Source organism: Thamnophis sirtalis, unplaced genomic scaffold, assembly GCF_051295495.1.
Source record: "Thamnophis sirtalis isolate CommonGarterSnake01/CBP01778 unplaced genomic scaffold, rThaSir2_p1.2 scaffold_1, whole genome shotgun sequence".
NCBI lineage: Eukaryota > Metazoa > Chordata > Lepidosauria > Squamata > Natricidae > Thamnophis > Thamnophis sirtalis.
In genome coordinates this window covers 64,956,795-64,979,777 of record NW_028261381.1, presented here as the reverse complement: position 1 = coordinate 64,979,777, position 22,983 = coordinate 64,956,795, and the positions used below count along the sequence as shown (strand labels likewise).

The 22,983-nt window shown below is 42.9% G+C and overlaps 1 protein-coding gene across 1 annotated transcript; it reads right to left on the bottom strand.

The window, feature by feature from the left end:
• Positions 1–11,067: 11,067 nt before the first annotated feature.
• On the bottom strand, positions 11,068–12,006 carry LOC106543776 (olfactory receptor 5J3-like). Its single transcript, XM_014059856.2, has one exon. The coding sequence runs from the start codon at positions 12,004–12,006 to the stop codon at positions 11,068–11,070; it is 939 nt and encodes a 312-aa protein (XP_013915331.2).
• Positions 12,007–22,983: the final 10,977 nt, after the last annotated feature.

The following is a 22,983-nucleotide window of genomic DNA, read 5'->3' as shown; positions in this document are numbered from 1 at the left end:
CAGTACAGGTGTACCAGAGCCTGTCCAGAGCACCAGATACCATTCTGGTACGGTGCTCCGGAAAGCCCACCCGCCCGCCCAAGCTCCTTACCGGTCTTTTAAGTCTTCAGTGCTTCCGCGCACACAGACAGCGTGTACAGCACTTGTACTCAATTCCGCTGAGTGCACACGCTGCACACGTCCATGTGGATGCCCCCAGGCCTGTTCCAACCATACCAGTTGGAACGGAATCCGGAACCAACTACTGTAGCAAATGGTTTATATCATTCCGTCTTATTGAATAAAAACTATTAAGCTATATACATTTCTTTAGGCTATATGGACCTTTGAATTAAAAAAATGAAATCTGAACTCTGAAGAAGAATTATTCCATATTTTCTTTTTATAGCTAATTGTTTCCAAACCGAAGGGCAGAACACAGAAGCTAGGAAAAAGATTAGAGAAATCAGTTCTTTAGAGGTAGAGTGAAACCAGCATTTATATTTTGCTTAACACAGGCTGACCTTTTTGAAGTATAATTACAAAAATAATGACCTATTGCCATTTTAATTACTTTAATAATTTAATCAATAAGGAATTATCAAGAATATGAGCAAAGCATTTTGCTGATGTACTGATGTATTACATCTCCAATATCCAGTCTAATCAATTTAAAAAAGAATTTTAATGTGTTGACCTTTTTTAAATTCATAAATACTATTCTTAATAAATACATTAAACATTTCTTAAAAGTTGCAACCAATGATTATATAATTCAGGAAAATCCATTTCTCTGTTCCAAATTTCTGTTACGGTACATCATTGATATTTACTTTTCTCATTGTGGAGAAGCAATATTGTTAGCTTAGTCTCTAAAAAAATCTTCACCTGGGGCATTCAAATTCATTGACGTTTTCAAGGCAGTTGATATTAAATTAAATATAGCATTAATGTGACAAATACTACAGCTGAATATATTGCTATTTACTTATAGTTTTTTTTTTGATATCTTTCAAATATCTTGCAAGTGTGATGCAAAGCCATTTTTATAACAACTTCCAGAAAGATATTATACTGTAAACCTTGAAGGCTTTTTCTTAAAACCCTCGAAGGCTTTTTCCTATATCTAATGAAGCCATTACATATTTTTCAGAATGTACTGTTTAACCTATTTACCAGTTATTTGATATTATCAGAAGTTTCACAAAGCCAACATTTATAGGATTAATTACTGACAGTAATACTTTCAGCAATTTTTGTGCCAGGTTACAGTCAAAATGTTTTATCTTTACTTAACAAAGTTCCTGGGAAATCCATTCCCATTTTTAGACCAGCTATAATACAAGTGTCATGAAATGAATCAATCCCAACACAAAATAGCCATATATTCATTAATTACAGAATCACAATTTCTGTTCAGATCCCATTCAATGATTTGTAGGACATCCCTACATAAGTCCTTACTACTTTCCTTACTTTGACTAAGACCTAAATGTCAAATCTCATTCTCCCTCACCTAGGTGAAGAAAATGCCATACCATTTTTATGGTATTCCATTCAATAAAATCATTTTAAATCGTTCATCTAATTGAATACAATTTGTAGGAACAGACCTTCATTAGAAGATTAAACAAAATTACTGTCATATAAATAGGAACAAGATTTATCATTAGGTCTATTATAAATTTTTACTAGAGAAATATTCAGGCCAATACCATTCTGAGCCAGTCTGCTTTGGAAAGAATCCTGCTTCTCAATGAGTCTGATCAGTTGGTCAGGTTTTAAAACACAGCTGAAGCTTATGATTAATTGTGATCTAAGTAGGCTAGATTATTTTAGAGACAGATAGAAATTGGAATCCTTATCATAGTGCAGTTTTATAGAAACAATTCAGGGCAAAACAAGGTGAATTCTTCTTGATCTATAATCTGAATCCTTTTACATTTCTGGGAGCAAGAAATAAAGAAAAAAGTAAAAGCACTTGTAATGTTTCCCTGATGTTTTACTGATAAATGTTGATAGTTCATTGGAAGAATGATTTTGTTAAGATATTTATGATGGAGAGTGTGTTGGCCTGCAGGTCATTTCTGATCATGGTTAGATATGCTGGCAGAAGAAAGTGTGTTTTCTGAATCGTGTTGGCCCATTCAAAGGATGGCTTAGAGTCCCAACCTTACCCAAAGCATTTTTCTCTTTCCCCCCGCTGTATTCTTTGTCATTATACCTAATTGCTAGCATAAATCATTTAGCTGTGTTGGTGAATAGTAACTTTAATGTAATACCAGAAGTCTGTATTTGCAACCATATTCTTCTTGTAACTATGGTATATAGCAGTGGTGGGTTCTGGATGTCCCTTACTTGGCACCAGTCCGCAAAGGCGACCCAGGAGGCATTGTAGATGCAAGTAGTGGACTGCCTCCTGGATGCCTCGATGGTCTTAATGACCTTTGCGGAAAAATGTGCCCCTCTCAGCTGTTCCCGCTCAATCACCAGGCGGTCAGATGGAACCCCGCCGGATCCGGATGTTCCAGGGACCCCTGGTGAAGAGACACCTCCCCCGGGGGAATCCTCCAGTGAGGAGCTGAGGACAGTTCCACCAAGTGTGCTAGCCAGGGACAGCAGGGAGCCACTAGGATCATCTCTGCTCCCTCTGACACCAACCTCCTCAGAATCCCGGGAATGAGGGGAAGGGGGGGGGAAGGCGTAGAGTAGACCTGGTGGCCATCTGCAGCGAAGGGCGTCTGTGTCCATGGCTCCTCTGGACGGGAACCTTGATACAAAGCTCGGCAGCTGGGCATTCGCTGGGGTTGTGAAGAGATCCACCGTCAGGCACCCGAACCTCTCGCAGATCTGCAGGAAGATGCTGGGATGAAGCTGCCACTCTCCGTTGTCGACCGTTTCCCTGCTGAGCCAATCCGCTTGCTGGTTCTTTGTCCTGGAGATGTGTTCTGCTCTGATGGACTGGAGATGCCTCTCTGCCCAGTTCCCCAATTGGAGGGCCTCGTCACGAAGGGCCTTGGAACGGGTGCCCCCTTGTCTGTTCACATGGGCCTTGGCTGCCACGTTGTCCATCAGGACCAGGACATGGTGACTGGTCACAGTGATCTTGAAGTGACGTAGGGCCAGGTGGATGGCCCTGAGCTCCAACCAGTTTATGTTGTTGCGCAGGTCTGTTGGAGTCCAGCGGCCCTGGGCTATCTGGGCTTCCAGGTGTGCTCCCCAGCCGAACAGGCTCATATCCATTGTGAGTACCTTCCTTGATGGTTCCTTGAAGAGGGATCCCTTGTCTAATGCTGGGGTCAGCCACCAATGGAGCAATAGCAGCACCTGGGGTGACACTCGAACCTTGAAGCTGGCGTTGCTCGTCCTGGCTCTTTGGTATGGAAGCAGGAACCACTGAAGCTCCCTGGCATGTAGGCGAGCCCATGGCACAATTCCTATACAAGAAATGAATTTTCCAAGGAGCCTAGAAAGAAGAACTACAGGGACAGAGCGTAATTTGTGTATCTCATGAATCAGCTGCACAATGCTGTGCTTTTGATCCTGGGAAAGAAAGACCTCCCCAGACACGGAATCTATAATGGACCCTAGGTGCTGGAGACTGGTTTATGGGACCAGTAGCTCTTCTCTAGATTGATAGAGAACCCCAGGGACCTGAGAGTGTCGAAGGTGAGCCCCAGGTCCTGTCAGTGGGGACCTGGCTAGGACGAAGATGTCATCCAGGTAACAAAAGAGTTGGACTGGGAAGGAATGCAGGTGACCCGCAGCTACGGTCAGCACCTTGGTAAAGGTCCTGGGGGCTGAAGCCAGCCCAAAGGAAAGGGCCTTATATTGAAAATGACTGCCCTCGTGGGAAAATCTGAGGAACCTACGATGTTCCGGGGCGATTCTGATGTGAAGGTAGGCCTCCATGAGGTCGATGGAGGCGAAGAAGTCACCCTGTCGGATGCCTTCTAAGATGGATTTCAGGGAGGCCATCTTGAACCTATGGTAGACCACCCTGGAATTGAGCAGTTTAAGATCCAGGATGGCTCTCCACCCCCCTGAACTCTTGGGGACCAGAAACAGGTTCGAATAGAATCTAGAACCCTTCTCCCCTTCTGGGACCTTCTCAATGGCCCTGATGTCTAACAGGTGTTTGATGGCCTTGGCCTTAAGGGCCCGTTTGGCCAGATCTGTGGAAGAGGCGAAGGTGCGGAATCTATTTGGGGGCTGCGATCGGAACTCCAGCCGGAGCCCGAGCCTAACCATCTGGAGGACCCATTCGTCCGAGGTGACGTGTTCCCAGGCATCCACAAATAGGGAAAGGTGACCACCGATGGGGTGATCCACGATTGGATCACTTGAACCTGCGGAACGGACGGCCGCCCCCTCCTCGAAAGGGCCACTTGCCCTGCTGCTGGCCTCTAAATTTGTCCCTTGGGAACTGCCTATCCCCTTGTCTATGATATCTGGGAACTGGGTACCTCTGATTCTGGTAGTCCATGTTAGGCAGGCGGTAAGATGTTCTCCTGGGGTAAGGAGCCTGTCGGTGATCCGATCATCTGGTCGTAGTCGGGAAGACCTTCCGCTTATTCTTGTCTTCCACCAAGATCGGACCCAGCAACACACCGAAGAGTTTGTCCCCGGTGTAGTCAGCTCCTGCCAGGTGCCACTTCACCCAAGACTCCGCCTGCCAGTGGCGCAGCCACAGCAGGTGCCTGGACGCTACCAAGGATGACAAAGCTCAAGAAGCATACTTAACTGCATCCAATGTGGCGTCTGCAGAAAACTGTGTGGCTGCCAGCACCTTGGAGATGTCCTGCAGGAGACGTACCTCCATGGCCGGGGTCCTGTCTCTCAGCTGTTCCAGACACAGCACCGTTGACCTATTGAAAAATGATGCGGAAGCAGCCACCCTAATGGCCCAGGTTATTGCCTGAAATGACTTACGCAAAATCATTTCCGCCTTCTTGTCTTCTGCCTTAAGACAATTGGTGATGTCTCCAGTCACCACGGTCGAAGCAGAAGCCAGGGTGGCGACCAGAGTGTTCACCGAAGGAACCTGCAGTGCTTGAGCAAAGGTGGAATTGAGTTTATAGAATCTCCGCTCATTGCCCCCCGAGTTGGGAAAGGATCCTGGCTTAACCCACTGGGATATAAGCACTTCAAGAAACATCTCTGGAGTGGGGATCTCCTCTTTCTCCACCTGGGGCCTATGAAAGGGTTCCTTCTTATTACCCCCGCTAGGGCCAGGGGTGGCAGTGGCAGGACTGGGTTGTGGAGGGGAATCCAGGTCTGCTGTGGCCCTGGCCTTACGAAGTAAGGAACTGAACAAAGAGGGGGAAACAGTCCGGTGATGTTGGAAGCCTCAGAACCCTGGGCCTCCTCATCCTCAGAGAACCCCACCTCTTTCAACTCCCCCTCCTCCAACTCCGAAGCCTCACTGGCAGGGGAGGGGGAAGGTGACCTGGGCTCTCTGGTAGCAGAGGACCTAGGACAATCGTGGTGACTCCTGGACTGGTCCCTGGCAGATCTACTCCTGGAATCCTGGGGCTGGTGCTTCATCCCAAAAACAATCCCTTGGGCTATGGCCCTGACTAGCACCTCCTGGAAGCTCTCAGGAAGCTCTGGAAGGGAGGGGTGCAGCTCTGGGGGTTGCAGGAAATCCCTAGGCTCAGGAGATTGTGGTGCTAGCCAGTGCCTGGCAGGCTGGGTGCCCTGCACCCAAAGGGGTCTCCCCTCGCCTTGGATGGTTGGGCAGGTGAGAGGGGGGGGACGAGAGCGAACTATGATCTCTGCCTGAGCCCCCTGGGGAGCCTGGGGATGCTATCCGGGCCTCTACCAGAATGGGAGGCCTGCAGGGGGAGCGAGATCTGGAAGGAGAGAGGCTGATGGTGGAGGCCCTGGTGACTCGAATCTCCTTCCCAGAGGTTCCCTCCCTATGGGCCCTGGTGCCCTTCTTGCTGGGGGACCTCCCTCTGGTGATTGGGGGAACCCACCTGGAGGTCCCCTCCCCTGGTTCTGAATCCCCTGGGGACCTGGGCCTGGCACCCCTGCTCCTCACCGCCTCTGCCATTACTCACAGTTATGCTGCTCAGAAACCTCCGGCCTTGCTCTTCTGTGCAATGGCTCCAAGCTCGCGCTTCTTCTCTGCCGCCGATCCGCTGGGAGATCCGTTGGGGCCTTATGAAGCCTCTTCTGGCTTCGCTGGTGCCTCTTGAGCGTTCTCGGAGGAATGCCGGTCACGCGCTCACCCACGTGCTCACTGGCAGTGGAGGGGGCAAGATGGTGACCACTGACCTGTGACCCGAGCTTCTCCTGTAGTTGGGGAGCATTGGGGCGATCTCTGCCAGATCCCCGGTCTTCCGGAGGCCTGTGGCGGGCTGCTGAAAGCTGAAAGGCCATTTCACACACTCTGATTGGTCTGGAGGTTCCTTCCCCTCTTTCGCGACCGTCCAGCCACCTGGGGAGCGCGTGCATGCTAGCAAGGCAGCAAGGCTTTCGCTAGCAGCGCTTAACATGATCAAGGAGGGGTGCAGCAATCCGACGAACTTCTTGAAGGTAAAAAACGCTAGAAGGAAAAATCTTACACAAAAAACCCCTAGTCTTCGTAGGTGAGGGAGAGTCAGGAAAAACACTCCTTCTGGGCTGGAGACTGAGGTTAATCTGGGAGGTCAGAAGGAGGAACGGAGGTTTGGCCTCAAGATTTACCCCAGCCTCCAGGGCAAAAGGGCTGTGGTAATACCCACGTATGACTCCTCCCACCCCTCACTTCGGAAACTCTCCAAGTACAGGGTCTGTTATATTTAGGAGCAACAGAGAAGAAAACTAATAATGTTTTGTGTTATTCTGGAAAAACCATGCACTACAGCTGTGATGGCGAACCTATGGCACGTGTACCACAGGTGCCACACAGAGCCCTCTCTGCGGGTACGCGAGCCGTCACCCCAGCTCAGCTCCACCACATATGCGTGGGTGCCTCATGCCAGCCAGCTGACTTTCAGGTCTTTGCAGTGCATGCAGGGGGTGGAAGTGTTGTGTGCACATGCACGGGGTGGAGAACCATGCAGGCATGTGAGGGGGTGTCATGAGCACATGTGGGGGGGAGCTGCAGGGAGGCCTACCAGGCCCAAAACAGGGCATGGGGGTTGCGTGCACATGCATGGGGAGAGCTCTGGGGTCACATGTGCATGCATGGGGACCAGGGGGAGTGCAAAGGGGGGTCACATGCGCATGCATGGGGGCAGGTAGAGCGCAAGCAGGTCACATGCACATGTGCATGGGAGGCATGTGCACGGGCATGTATTGCATTGCTTTTGGCACACGGCAACATAAAAGTTAGCCATCACTGCACTACAGGATGTATAGTCTGTAGAAAGAGAGGCGATCAAATTTTCCTGTATTTTATACAATTTTATTTTTAGGTGCACAGAAGTTTCAAATGGTAGTTAGTGGCCCTTAAAAAAAATAGAATCAAACGAACAAAACAATGTCAGAGCTTAGCAGAAGAGCGTTGCTGTTTCAGGTTGTATTATACGCTGTCAACAGTTAGGAGATCAGAATTTGCATTATTGCAAGAATGCATCAAAATGTAGATTCAGTGGGAGTTGGGAGCATATAAATTATTATAATTATTATATTATTTTCTATTGAATTTCTTCAGGTATAAAACCAACTAGGACGTTGTGATAGCAACATCCTAGTATTCATAGGATGAATAGGTGTTTTCAAAAACATCAAAATAAAACACAGAAGTAGCAGGGAAATGGGAGAGTAATTCATGGGAGAGTGCCATATAATTCAATATAATATTTTATTAATAAACGTGGTTGTATACTAAAAGCCTTGTTTGGACTAACCCAAGAATTTATGGGTCAATTAACTCAGCTTTCTGCTGGAAAGGTACTGTGATTTAAAAGATATGGAAATAATTATTTTGTCATTGTTAATTATTATAAAATATGTAGTAATTATAACTACAGCTCAAATACTTTTTTGCTTGTTTATTGTGTAAATCAATTTGATTCCAAAAAATTCCACACTGGCATCAAATTTAAAAACCTTACAAAATACATTTTATCCAAGAACATTTTCCTGGACTTAATTCAGCATTAATCATGTCCCACCTTTCTCAGCATACTTTTTCCTTGTTTATTTGGACAACAATTACTCTGCTAACACAATAGTGTTCCCAAATTTGAAAAAAGAAATAATTCCTTTTGTTAGCTGTCTTATTCAATATTATTATTTTTTAATCATCCATTGAGTACAACAAAGCCTGTCTCCTCCCTTGGGATGGTCAATGATCCCTTCTATGGTAAGAGGAAATCCAGTACTCTGTTAGGCTAGGAGTCATGAAAAAAATGGAGCTTATCATTCATGCGAAAGGTTTCACCAGTAGACTATTGTTGGGATATTTTTCAAATACTTTTAAAATGACTATCTGGCATAATGTTGCAACATTTCAAGATAGAACGATTGAAGAGGATGAAAAGTCCATGTCAGCTGGATAGCCAATGGCATTTTGATAGGAGTAGGGACTGGTTATACCATTAACATACCACCAGACCAAGGGAATCCTGCATCATTCTGTCTTTTTGAATGATGGTGTGCCATCAAATAAGTACTGACCTTTTCAGCCACAAAGATAGAACTTCTCTGGCTTGATTTGCCCCAATGATCCATTCATCACCATTGTAACTGTGTGCATCCATATACCTTTCTTCCTTTCCATCTTTCCCAATGTAATTTCCCAGAGTTCTCAAGAAAGCTAGCTCTTCACATTACGTGTCCTAAATATAATAAAAATATTAATTTGAGCGATGCTATTAGTTAAGCTAATGTTACTTTGTATCACACAAGGCAAGGAAATGTCTGTGTTTTATTAATTATCTTCCCCCTTTTAAAAATAACCATGCTTGTCTTGTTTTATTATAAAATGTTTCATAAATCACACATCAGTGTTAAACCATGGCATGTATCATTGGAACTCAAGACCCTTACTGTTTATTTAATGTTCGGTAATCTATAAATATGTGGAAAGAAGATGCAGACAACTATATTTACTGATTTATCTTCTACACTGTTGCTACGTCCTCAGTCTTGGGGATAGGTTAGGCAACAAGAGAAAATTTGAAGAGAGACTGCTATTCAAACCTGCTATAGGTTACTGTGACACTTGTTCAAGAATGGTGTCCAATTGGTGCTACAGTAGTATTTCTTTGGGCCTGTGGAATGCAATTGCTTTTTTTTTTTTTTAGTTTCCCCAGTATTTTTATCCAGATATTATGAGAAACATCTAAAATGATGTCATCTCTGTTTTACATAAATGTATTTTCTATTTATTGCCAAAGATAAAATTTTGATAATGCAATCTTTTAGATCATCTTCTCCAGTATGTTACAAAGAACTCCAATGTTCAGGCGACAATTTTTTCACCTGAGCTTTTTTCTCACCTCCCCCACAATTATTTTTCTAGCAACTTCAGAAAGCTCTGTGATAAAAATGGCAAGGAATGTATTAATCCAGCTTTTGTAAGCTATTGGATCAGGCTTTCCTAAAATAATTGCAGGATTTTCAGCTAAAAAGTTGGAGACAGAAAAATGGTTGAAGAAGGGAAATATTTCTTATTTTAATTCCATTTCATCCTTTAGGTAGAAACATATTAAAATGATTGCTAGAAATATTGTAGATACTGTTCCTAAATAAGGAGTAATTATTTTAATCTTAAAGAGAATGAGATCAAGAAAGGAGAATATTTGTAGCTCAGGATTGAGATGAGGGTTTAGGTGATATATTGATGGAGTTTTTATTTTCTACTAATATAAAAGATAATGATATTTGAATGGAAGAATACTAGGAAATCTCAAATAGAAATCAGTCTAGTAAGGTGAAAAGCATCCCAGAAAAAGATCAGGATAAAGAAATAATTTCTGTATCATAGATTATGGTAGAAGACTTTACCCAACTCTTTTATTTTATTAAATCAATGCTGTAAGATTATTGGTTTAATATAATTTATTGAGACTAGCAAGCTATGAAATATCATAGATGACACATAATATCCTTTGAATCCATCATGACAGCATTTGGTAATGATATTAACAAAAAAAATAGAACACATATAATTTTGAAACATATGGAACCATAAGGTAAAATTAAAGCTCTCTGCTACCTAAACTTGAAAAAATAAAAATATGGACATATGACAGAAAAGAAGTAGTAAACATAAAATGATTAATTCATATATATTGCTTTCAAAAACTAACCTGTCAATATAATTTTACATAAATATTTCCAACTGGAATGAATTCAAGTTAGAATTCTATACATAGAGAATAAGCCAAAATGAACGCATGGAAGTTTTTTCTCAGTACCTAGGCATGCAGACTATAGAATAGAATAAAACAGAATAAGAGTTGGAAGGGGCTTGGAGGTCTTCTAGTCCAACCCCCTGCTCAGGCAGAAAACCCTATAACATTTCAGATAAATGGTTGCCAATCTCTTCTTAAAAACTCCCAGTGTTGGAGAATTCACAACTTCTAGAGATAAGATGTTCTACTGGTTCATTGTTCTGTCAGGATATTTCTTCTTAGTTCTAGGTTGCTTCTCTCCTTGATTTGTTTCCATCCATTGCTTCTTGCCCCGCCTTCAGATGCTTTGGAGAATAGCTTGACTCCCTCTTCTTTGTGGCAACCCCTGAGATATCGAAATACTGCTATCATGTCCTTCTTTTTATTAAAGTAGACATACCCAATTCCAGCAACGGTTCTTTATATGTTTTAGCCTCCAATCCCCTACTCATGTTCGTTGTTCTTCTCTGAACTCTTTCTGGAATCTCAACATCTTTTTACATTGTGGTGACCAAAATTGGATGCGGTATTCCAAGTGTGGCCTTACCAAGGCATTATAAAGTGGTATTAAGACTTCACAGGATAATACCACTTTATAATGCCTTTGTAAGGCCAAACTATTGTGTTACAAGAAAATATACACCTACAGTGTATAATGGTGTATATAAATACACCTATATGCACACTTTTACCAGTATGTAGTTCTTGAAATACCACAATATCTCATGTAAAAGTACTTTGTTAACAGCTTGATTTAAAAATAAATGGGCATAGCTTTTTTTTGTAGGGCTTTTGTGATGGCAGTTCTAACCTCCTGGTTCCTCAGGCTGTAAATCAAAGGATTTAGCATGGGGATCACCACTACATAAAATAGGGCAGCCATTTGGTCTACATGGTGAGATTGTCTAGAGCTTGGTCGTGCATAGATAAAGCTACCACATCCGTAGAAAATGCCAATGACCATGAGATGAGATGTACAAGTGGAGAGGGCTTTCCGATGACTCTTGGCAGAGCGGTCCTTTAAAATGGTGACCAGGATGTAAGTGTAAGAGGTAAGAATGGTCAGGATAGTTGTTATTACATTGAACCCAATAAGTATAAACATCAACTTTTTATTAAGGCTAATGTTTGAACAGGCAAGTTCTAATATGGGAGGAACTTCACAATAAAAATTCTTAATGATGTTTGGACCACAATAGTGTAATCGAGCTGCAGCAGCTGTGTGTACTAAAGCATTGATGATCCCGGCAATATAAGAAAATGCTGTAAGTTGGATACATTTTTGGGGGGACATGGTGATGAAGTAGAATAGAGGATTGCAGATGGCTACATAGCGATCATAAGCCATCACTGCTAGAAGGTAGCACTCTGTGGTGGCAAATAGACCATAAAAGTAAAGCTGAATGAAGCAACCTGCAAAAGAAATAGCTTTATTCTCTTTTAAAAGATTGGAAAGGAACCTTGGAGTTACAGACGACGAATAGCAGATATCCAAGATTGATAGGTTGGTGAGGAAAAAGTACATTGGTGTATGCAGTGGAGGACTGGTCCTGATTAAAACAATCATGCCCACATTTCCCACCAGGGTGAGGGCATAAATGGCAAAAAATATCACAAAGAGGATGCGTTGTAACTGTGGATCATCGGTTAATCCAGTGAGCATGAATTCTGTCACCCATGTGCTGTTTCCCATTGAATCACAATAACAGTGCGCAAACTGAAAGAATGCAGAAATTATTATTACATGTTCTCTTAAACATTTCAAGTACAAATCTAGTGACAAAGCATTAAAAAATCCTATGTATGCTGTGTTGTGGTACTGTGTCTGAATATTGGAATATTGAAATTGGTATATTCTTTACTGCCAAGTGTGATTGGACACACAAGGAATTTGTTTTCGGTGCATAAGCTCTCAGTGTACATACAAACAACAAAATGATAAGTCATAGATCATAAATCATAAGTTACAAACAAGAAGTGATAAATCATAAGATACTTATGGTTGAGAAAAAGAAGATAAAAATGAGGTGAGATTATTCCTTAGAAATAATATCTCCATAGTAGAGCAGATGTCTTCAGTATGAGAAATATCCATAATTGGGCCAAACATTTGTTTTTTTTAAAAAAACTATACTATATCAGTGTGATGGAGAAGCAGTGAATAGTAGTTTTGGCAACATAGAGCTTTCCCAGAAAGAGAGCCAGATTAAGAGACTACAAAGTCTGAGTTGGAGGAGGGAGGTGGGAAGACATTCAAGGCAGCCACATCATAGAATCTCTTAGGACATACCTATTGATTTAGGTTTTAACTTTAGTTTGACAAGATTCTATCCATTCGGTATAAGCAAATAAATGATTGGACTCAATTGGATTTTACTGTGTCAACTTTGGTCTTGGGTAAGGTGACCAGATTTTAACATTGGTAAAGAGGGACACCATTGACTGGGGGGTGGGGGTATTCTTGATTATTTTTTTTTTTAAAAAATCCGGACTTCTTTAAAATGCGTGGGACACGGGACAAATTGTTCAAAATCGGGATGTCTGGTCACCTTAATTTAGATGCCCCTCAAAGGAAAAACTCAGGGGGCTGAATTCTACAGGGGGAGGAGTAAAGGGGGGGATTTGAGGGGCAGCACAAAGCACCATCTGTCTAAATTTGCATCAGGCAGGCAGTAACATTTTCATAGACCATGATCAGAGGAGCAGCTGATCCTATGGAGAGACTCCTCCTGCATTCAGTCCCAGGCCTACAAGTGGAAGTACCCCTCCCTCCCTCCCTCCCTCCCTCCCTCCCTCCCTTCCTTCCTTCCTTCCTTCCTTCCTTCCTTCCTCCCTCCCTCCCTCCCTCCCTCCCTCCTTTCACCTTCCTTCCTTCTTCCCTCCCTCCCTCCCTCTTTCTTCCGTCTAGCCTTCCTCCCTTTCCATTCTTTCTCCTTCCTTCCTTCCTCTTGCCTATCTACCTTCTGTCTTTCTGCTCTTTAGATCTCTCTTCCCCCTCCCTTCCTTCCTCCTTCCATCCTTTCACCTTCCCTCCTTCCTCCCGTTCTTCTTTATTTTTCTATTCTTCCCCTTCTCTTCCTTTCTTCTTCCATTATTTTCTTCTTTCCTCCCTCCCTCCCTTCTTTTTCCTTCCTCCCTTCATCCTTCCTTCTTCCTTCCTTCATTCCTCTTGCTTATCTACCTTCACCTTATCCGTCTTCTGCTCTTTCCCTCTCTTCCTTCCTTTCTCCTTCCATCCTCTCTTCTTTCCTCACTCACTCCCTTCCTCCTTTTCTTTTCCTTCCTCCTTCCATTCTTTCAGCTTCCTTTCTTTTGCCTATCTACCTTATCTGTCTTTCTGCTCTTTCCATCTCTCTCTTCCCCTTCGCTTCTGTTCCTTCCTCCTTCCATCCTTTCACCTTCCCTCCTTCCTATTTCTTCCTTCTTCCTTCCTTCTGCCTATCTACCTTCACCTTCTCTGTCTTTCTGCTCTTTCCCTGTCTTCCCCTTTCCTCCCTCCCTCCCTTCTTTCCTTTCTAGTTCCATCTTTTCTTCTTTCCTCTCTCCCTCCCTTTTTTCCTTCCTTCCTTCCTCCTTCCTCTTTCCTTTCAACTTCATCCTCTTTGTCTTTCTGCTCTTTCCCTCTCTTCCCCTTCTGTTCCTACCTCCTTCCTTCTTTTCTCCCTCCCTTCCTCTTTTTCTTCCTTCCTTTCTTCTTCCATCTTCCTCCTCCTTCCTCCTTCCTTCTACTCTTTCTCCTTCCTTTCATCTTTTCTCCTTCCATCTTCTTCCCCCCTCCCTTCTTCTTTTCCTTCCCCCCTCCCTCCTTCCTTCCTCTTCTTCCCACTCTCTCCTTGGGAGGGGACAAAACCCAAGGGCTAACGGGGTCAGGGGTGGGGGGGCAGCAGAGACCAAATAAAGTCAGAAGATCTTATTAAAATTTTCCTATTTGTTGGATCGCATTGCTGTGAACATATAAACCAAATCAGGGGAACATTTTGCAACCAAGGATGCTGCAAGGAAAGGGGGGGAGGGAGACAGCCTTGCCATTTCCCCAGTTTCCTCAAGGAGTAGTAAAGCAAAGACTCAGGTCTTCATCTTAGACTTGATCAAAAATATGAATCAGATTAATCACCAGGCTAGAAGAAGAAGATATTGACCAAAGCGGTGGAGACTCATATGAAATATCAATATTCTTCCAATCTATTAGCATTTCTTCATTATTATTACTGAGGGACACAACAGGGTAGAAAATACTGCAAGACAGGCAGTTAAAGGGATGAATCTTTGTGATCCAAATTAAGGGACCAAAGGGATGTCTAAAAGAAAGCAACAGCCCATTTGTTGTAGAACACTGCAACAGGCACAATTGTTTGTCAACAGCTATTGTTAGAATAATATGTGTGTGTGTGTGTGTGTGTGTGTCTGTGTGTGTGTCTGTGTGTGTGTGTAATTTTCAGTCAATAATACATAGCAGAACAGAGCAGTTTTGAAAATGCCATATTAATAGAAATATGCAGTTAAACTTACCCAATTATACTAAGCGCAGCAACATCTACCATACTTTAAAGCATATTCTTCCTGTAGAGTTTATATTTGGTTGTGGATGAATAACTTCCATGTAAAACCAATTGCCAAATTGTTTGAGTGTCAGGAAGGAATTCAGTTGTATTGCAACTCTAGCTAATTCTAGATGTTCTTATTAATATGGTAATAAGATTTCCCCATGCTGTCTTTGGGATTATGCACAGGAACTTAATTCTACAGAAGAAATCCTTGGTATTCCCTAAATAGTTCAGATCCCACAATACATAACATTTATTCTAATAATTACCAAGGGAAGTGCATCAAAACTAAATTGTAATGTTTTGACTATATGACAGAACAAAGCACTTATTGTCAATTTCAAAGCACAGATTTCTTTATAAAATGTCACCTTGAACTGACAGGCTTTTTGTCCCACTCAGTTCTGAAATTCCCTGCTGAGTGCATCTTTTTGTCTTATGAATACCATGGAAATGCCAAAAATATTCTTGCAGCAATAAATTTAAACTGACAAAATCCAATTTTCAGTATTCCTCCCCCCAGCTCATCCAGTTCCAATGGAGTGAAATCTAAGCAAAACTGAATATATGGCACAGGGCCAAGTTATCTATGGGGTCTCCTTTCCTTAAGGATATCTAGCTGTCCTTCCAACTTATGTAGCTCCTTGGCCATTTCCTTGCCAACTTATGGGAAAAGTGCTTTTCTGTGGAGCCCTCCTCCTATGTGACACTCAGTGACGTGCGGTGAGGTTTATGGCTGATGAGGCACTGACACAGTGGTGGGTTTCAATTTTTTTTAGACTTGTGGACTTCAACTCCCAGAATTCCACAGCCAGGCATGCTCAGTTCCAATTTAAAGCGACAGCATTTGTTTTTCTCCTTTGCGAAGTTTCCTTTATTCTTTTTCTTCTCCCTCCCCCTCCTTCCTCCTTCTCTCCCTCCCTTCCCCCTCTCTCAAACAGACATACGCACACAGAGAAGTTGGATTGGACTATCTCTCCTACATCCTTTCCCACTCTCACACTCTCTCTCTCAAACAAACAAAAACACAGAAGTTGGATTGGAGCCGATCCAAGCCTTTGATTGCAGGCAGAGCCACGTTGCTTTTTCAAACTTGTAATCAGTGAAGCTGGGCTTATATAGTTTTATCCAGCTGTGTGTATGTGTGTGTGTGTGTGTGTGTTTGAAAAGGCAACGTGGCTCTGCCTGCAATCAAACTACACTTGGGGAGGGATCTACACTTGAAGATAAAGTTTGAATTCCTCCCCCTCCCTCTGACCCACACGTACCTTTTCCAGCTGTTTCAGAGTGGATTTCAACTCTGCTCTTGCCTGTCATCATGAAAAGAAAAAAATGTAAAAGGAAAAAGGCAAGAGCTGAGGTCAGGCTGAGCTAGTTGCTGCCAGAATCACCATGAATGACTCTGCTTAACTGTTTAAAAAACCCTCTAAAAAGCACCCTCTACAGGAAGAGGCAGGAGAATGACGTGCCTCTCCTACGTCAGGAATTTTTAGCCTTTTGACCCTTGCTTAACTCTGATCGAGTGATCATAAAACGCCTAAAGTCAGACTAGATGAGGCACATCATTCTTCTGCTTCCTCCTGTAGAGGGTGCTTTTTAGAGGCTTTTTTAAACAGTTAAGAGTCATCCATGGTGACTCTGGCAGCAACTAGCTTAGCCTGACCTCAGCCTTTTTCTTTTTACATTTTTTTTCTTTTCAAGATGACAGTGGTGAGGCTCTGCCTTCCCTGCCTCCCTTGACTGCACATCCCTGGTGACACTGTTCCCCCTAGCCTTCTGAAAGCACTGAAGACCTGACCTTTTCCCTCAAGAATTGAGACAAGGGTGAGATAACCACATGTCAGAAGTTTTAACTTAAGTCTCCAATTTTTCTTTCTAATATTTAAGGTTTAAATAATTTTAATGTGATTTTTATGTTATTTTATAAGTGATATTGTTTTAGTTCTTGATTGAGAGCTGCCCAGAGTTTGGTATAAGATTGGTGACCATATAATGCTTTAAATAAATACATTTATATTATTATTTTTGCACTGGAAGAGTTATTTTGTTACCAAGGAAATATCTATAAATAAGTATAACCATTTTACTGGTTATATTATTTGGACTTTCGGAGACCAAACCCCCACTGTAGGGAGGAGGAACCGACCAGGTGGTTCCGCCCCAGGCGACTTATGGACCCTCTGAGGTTCCAGACAGAGCTTGGGGTTATTCCTGATACCCTCGCCCACAGTCCGGCGGAGACTCTGGTTGCTGCTTGGAACTCGGCAGTGACGGAGTCTCTTAACCGGATTGCGCCTCTACGGCCGCTCCGAGGCAGTGGATCCAGGAGGGCCCCTTGGTTTACTGAGGAACTCCGGGAGAGGAAGTGCCGGAAGAGACACCTAGAGCACCAATGGAGATCCAATAAATCCGAATCGAACCGAGCACTTTTAACATCTTGCATCAGAGATTACATCCGGGCAATCAGGACGTCAAAAAGAACTTACATTGCCACTCTGATTGCTTCCGCTGAGTCGCGCCCAGCCGCCCTGTTCAGGATAACTCGTTCCCTCCTAAATAGGAGGGATACGGGTGATCCTTTGCATGGCAGGACTGAGGACTACATCCAGTTTCTCGCGGATAAAGTTGCTTGGTTTTGGGCGGACTTGGACTCCAACCCTGCAGAACCAGCCGAGGCACTAGGGGATAATCTGGTAGGTCATCGCTGGATTGAGTTTCAGGCTGTTGCCCCTGAGGACGTGGACAAGGCCATGAGAGCTGTAGGTGCCTCTACATGCGTGCTGGACCCGTGCCCCTCCTGGCTGGTTGTTAACAGCAGGGAGGTGACACGGGGCTGGATCCAGGCGGTTGTTACCGCCTCCCTTCGGGAGGGGGTCTTTCCCCCCACTCTTAAGGCGGCGGTGGTGAGACCCCTCCTGAAGAAACCATCTTTGGATCCAGCCGTTCTAAACAACTATCGTCCAGTCTCCAACCTCCCCTTTGTGGGGAAGGTTGTTGAGAAGGTGGTGGCCTTTCAGCTCCAGCGGTCCTTGGAGGAAGCTAGTTATCTTGATCCATTCCAGTCTGGCTTCAGGCCTGGCTACAGCACAGAAACCGCTTTGGTCGCATTGACCGATGATCTCTGGAGAGCCAGGGATAGAGGCCATGCCTCTATCCTGATACTCCTGGACCTCTCTGCGGCTTTCGATACCATCGACCATGGTATCCTTCTGCGACGACTGCGGGAGGTGGGGGTGGGAGGCACTGTTCTACGGTGGTTCTCCTCTTACCTCTCGGACAGGTCGCAGTCGGTGTTAGTCGGAGGGCAGAGATCGACCCCTAGGCCCCTAACATATGGGGTGCCGCAGGGTTTGGTCCTGTCCCCCCTACTTTTTAATATCTACATGAAACCGCTGGGCGAGATCATTCGACGGCACAGGATAAAATACCACCAGTATGCGGACAATACACAGTTGTATCTGTCCGCCCCGTGCCAACTCAATGAAGCGATGGACATGATGAGCCAGGGCCTTGAGGCTGTTAGAGACTGGATGGGGGTTAACAAGCTTGTGCTCAATCCGGATAAGACCGAGTGGCTGCTGTGCTTCCCTCCCACTAATTGGCCAAGTGTTCCATCTCTCAGGCTGGGGGGTCAAATACTACGCCCCTCAGACAGGGTCCGCAACTTGGGAGTCCTCCTGGACCCACAGCTGACTTTTGAACACCATTTGTCAGCTGTGACCAGGGGGGCATTTGCCCAGGTTCGCCTGGTGCACCAGTTGCGTCCCTACCTGAACCGGGAGGCTCTCACAACAGTCACTCGTGCCCTTGTGACCTCTAGGCTGGAGTACTGCAATGTGCTCTACATGGGGCTGCCCTTGAAGAGTATTCGGCGACTTCAGCTAGTCCAGAATGTGACCGCCTACTGCCAATCACCTCCACTCGACCAATTAGATCCCACAGATTAGGCCTCCTCCGAGTTCCATCAGCCAGTCAATGTCAACTGGCAACCACGCGGAGGAGAGCCTTCTCTGTGGCAGCTCCGACCCTATGGAACGAACTCCCCGTGGAGATTCGTACCCTCACCACCCTCCAGACCTTCCGCATAGCCCTTAAAACCTGGCTGTCCTGACAGGCCTGGGGCTAAAGACCTTAACCCTCCCCGAATAGTATGAATGTTGTGCTTTTAATGATGTATTGTCTTATATGTAACTTGGTTTGTCCTCCCCTCCCCCTGAACTGTGAGCCGCCCTGAGTCCCCCCAGGGAAACGGGCGGCATACAAATAAAGTATCTTATCTTATCTTATCTTATCTTATCTTTTTTCTCATCAGCTTTTTGCTTTCCCTCCCATGCATTTATTTCATTCTTCTTGGAAAGCAAATGATTATAGCAAAGCCATCATGACATCTTCTATCATTTCTTCTTCATCTCTGTGATATTATGAAGAGCACCTATCTCAGATATCTATTAAATATTAATAAACATTCATTGTAAAACCCAAACTTTTGGTAGAGACATCTGATTCCCTCTTTGTGCCTTCTCAAATTGCTATCAATGACACACTGCTATTTAAATTACATAAAGTTCCTTGTGCTGTTTTCATATATAGTTTGAAAAGTCTGTAGTTTGGGGACTATGTGAAGACAAGCAGCTATCTGTCTTTCAACAGAATGGAAAGTAGTTCTTACTGCAAAGTTGAGCTCAAGCAGTCTCTTAGTCATTTTGGTCCAAACATTCAGTAACAGATGAAATTTCATCCTCTCCAGTCATCCTGTCTTTCAAATGTTGCAATGTTATGTCAGATGGTGGTTTTTAAAAGTATTGAAAAATAACCCACTGACAGTCTATTGGTGAAATCATTAACATAAATGATAAGCTCCATTTTTTCATTTAGATTCTTAGCCTAAATAAAGGATTTGAGTAATTGCTGTCCAAACAACAAAAACAAAACCCAAGAAAAAAGTATATTGAAGTACTTTGAGGGAGGCAAGATCTGATTAATGTAGAATTGGGTTCAAGAGGTATTCTTGAGTAAAAATATTTTTCTTCTTCTTCTTAAATTCTTAAATTCCATGCCAGTGTGGCATGTTTGGGTATCGAACTGAATAAAAGGAGGGGGAGAAAGTATTTGAGTTGCAATTGTAGTTCCTACATATTTTATAATAATTGACAATGTCAAATTAGCTACTTCACATCTTTTATATTCAGTACTTTTCAGATAAATTGCTGGAATATTTCATAATCTCTAAATAGGCTTATTCAAAATTATCTTCAAAACATTGGTGTTGAACATTTTTTTCCCTGTACTTGGAAAAAACCCACATTGTTCTAGTTCAGGAAAGCATCTTTTTGTGGGAACTTTCAAAGCAGTGAAGACAGGTCTAATGTTTGATTTTTTTTGAACAGCAGTCCTGTTATGTGAGTCTGTCTTTCTATAACCATCCATTGTTTAAGAGCTCTACAAGTTCTTGATTTTAATTTTGAAATCTATGGAATTAATTCTTGGCAAAGCATTATATTTATCATTTCTCTTCCACCCCCAATTCAACTGAAACAGGAAGTCATATTCCAAACACTAATGCAATCTTCTCTCTTTTCTTATTAAGCCAAGTAGTTCCAATTCATGACTTCTGTTGTGTTTACGGGTTACAAATGAATTGCGGGATGGACTCAGAGGATGCTAATCAATGTCTTTTATTTTATTGTAGAAGGGAATAGCTGTGCAGATCTACACTTTCTTTTTACTTGCTTTCCAACATTTTCAAACAAAATCTTGCAGGAGGCTGGGCTTTCAGAAGTTGAAACAGTTTTGAATCAACCATAACCTGCATGTGGACAAAACAAAGTAAGATGTATGTCAGAAAAAGTGCAAGGACAAAACAGTTCCCCATCACCATCCCAGAGGGCTTTCCCCAATATTACACAGTAACATACCCCTCTTGTTCCTTAGCATCTAGTTTTTAGTAGTTGAATGGTTTGGTAGCTAAGAACATCACCCTACATGGACATAAAAGACATGAATAAACAAACTCAAAAGTATTTTCATCTCCCAAGTAATTATCTCAATACAATTTTCTAACAGACATGCAGCTCCAGGATTTCAGGAATCCAGTTATTAAGATTAAATGAGTTTATGTATTTACTTATTTAACTTTATTTGATTTCTATGGACACCTATCTGAACAAGTGCCTGTACATCATAAGTCATAAAAACAATTAAAAACAATTTAAACAGTACAAAATAAATATATATGGCATCAAGTAAAACTGTTATAATGGATGTTATAATGGATAGCTAGGAAACAGTGCCCTTAACATACTCAGGCATGAGCATATAATCAATTTTTTACAGCATTATGAAAAGCCAACAGAGTTGAGGTCATCCTGAAATCTGAAAGTAAAATATTCCAGCAGGCAGGGTTGTGGCAGAGAAGGCATGATTCCTGGTTCCTGCCAGCCAATATTCCTTATCTGATGAGACTCATAGCATGCTCAATTTCCTTCACCCAGAGGTGGTATTCAACAGGTTCTGACCAGTTCTGGAGAACCGGTAGTGGAAATTTTGAATAGTTCGGACAACTGGTGAATACCACCTTTGACTGGCCCCTCCCCCATCCATTCTCTGCCTTCCGAGTCCCAGCTGAAATAGGGATTTTGCAGTAACCTTCCCCTGGAGTGGGGAGGGAATGGAGATATTACAGTATCCTTCCCCTGCCATAACCACCAAGCCACGCCCACCAAGCCATGCCATGCCCACAAAGCAATGCCCACAGAACCGGTAGTAAAAATTTTTGAACCTCACCACTGGCTTCATCCAATTGGATAGATATAAACAACTGTGAGAAGACAGTATATTAGGTAACTCGGCTCCAAGCCATGAAGGGCTTTAAAGGAAATAACCAGCCCCTTGAATTCTGCCCAGAAACAGACACAATTTTCTAGAAAGGCCACTCCTACCAATATTCAGAACCAGGCTTAATGGAGATTAAACCTTTTAAAATCATGAGCTGAGCCTAGGAACAACTTACAAATGTATTTAGATAACCTGTGGTTCCACAGTTTCCTTTGCAGACTCAAACTTACCCTCCTCCTCTGAACTCACATCTGGAGATAATATTATATATTATTAATTATAAAATGTTCCTAACTCCCAGTAAATCTGGACTCCGATGCATTCTTACAGTACTGTAGATTTTGATCTTAAGTATTGATAGAATACAACCCAAGCTGAAACAGTAATACTGTTCACAAGTTTCAGTTGTGAAAAATCATCTGAATCTGATTCTTTTTTTTATTAAGGAACCCCTGGAACTTAAAACGTCTGTGTGCATAAATATAGAATGCATAAATATATAGAAAAAAGTGGAAGCATCTGTTCTTGCCAATATCTTATAGTATGTGAATTTTTTCCCCCCAGAGTGACACAAAACTTTATTCAATTTGCTCTCTGCCATTCTACTATATTTAGGATATATACCATAGTTACAAAAAAGGATATTGTTGTGACATGGACTCTTCTGGAATTATATTAATTGTTGACTGAGAACACATGCAGCTAAATGACTTATCCCTAGGAACGGGCAATTTAAACTCAGAATGGGGGAGGATATTGGAGAATATGGGGATTCTAAACCATCCTTCATATGATCACACTTTCTTCTACTAGCATACCCAATCTTTACCACATAAAATTGCAGTCCATTCCATTCTCCATCATAAATACATTAGCAAAACCTTGTCATTCTTCCAATCAGATTGAGACTATCATCAAGATATTATTTTTTGTTACTATACTGTTAAAGTATACATAAAGTATGCTTTTTAACATAAAGTATATTAAAGTGGCTCAGTGGCTAAGAGCTTGTTGATCAGAAAGGTTAGTAGATTGGTGGTTCGAATCCCTAGTGCCACATAATGGAGTGAGCCCCTGTTATTTGTCCCAGCTTCTGCCAACCTAGCAGTTTGAAAGCATGTAAAAATGCAAGTAGAAAAATAGGGACCACCTTTGGTGGGAAGGTAACAGCATTAAGTGTGACTTTGGTGTTTGGTCAGGCTGACCACATGACCACAGAGACATCTTCAGACAGCGTGGGCTCTTTGGCTTGGAAACAGAAATGAGCACCACCCCCTAGAGTTGGGAACAAT

Coding starts and splice junctions, on each gene's coding strand:
- LOC106543776 (XM_014059856.2), bottom strand. CDS start 12,006: ATGGGAAACAGCACATGGGTGACAGAATTCATGCTCACTGGATTAACC.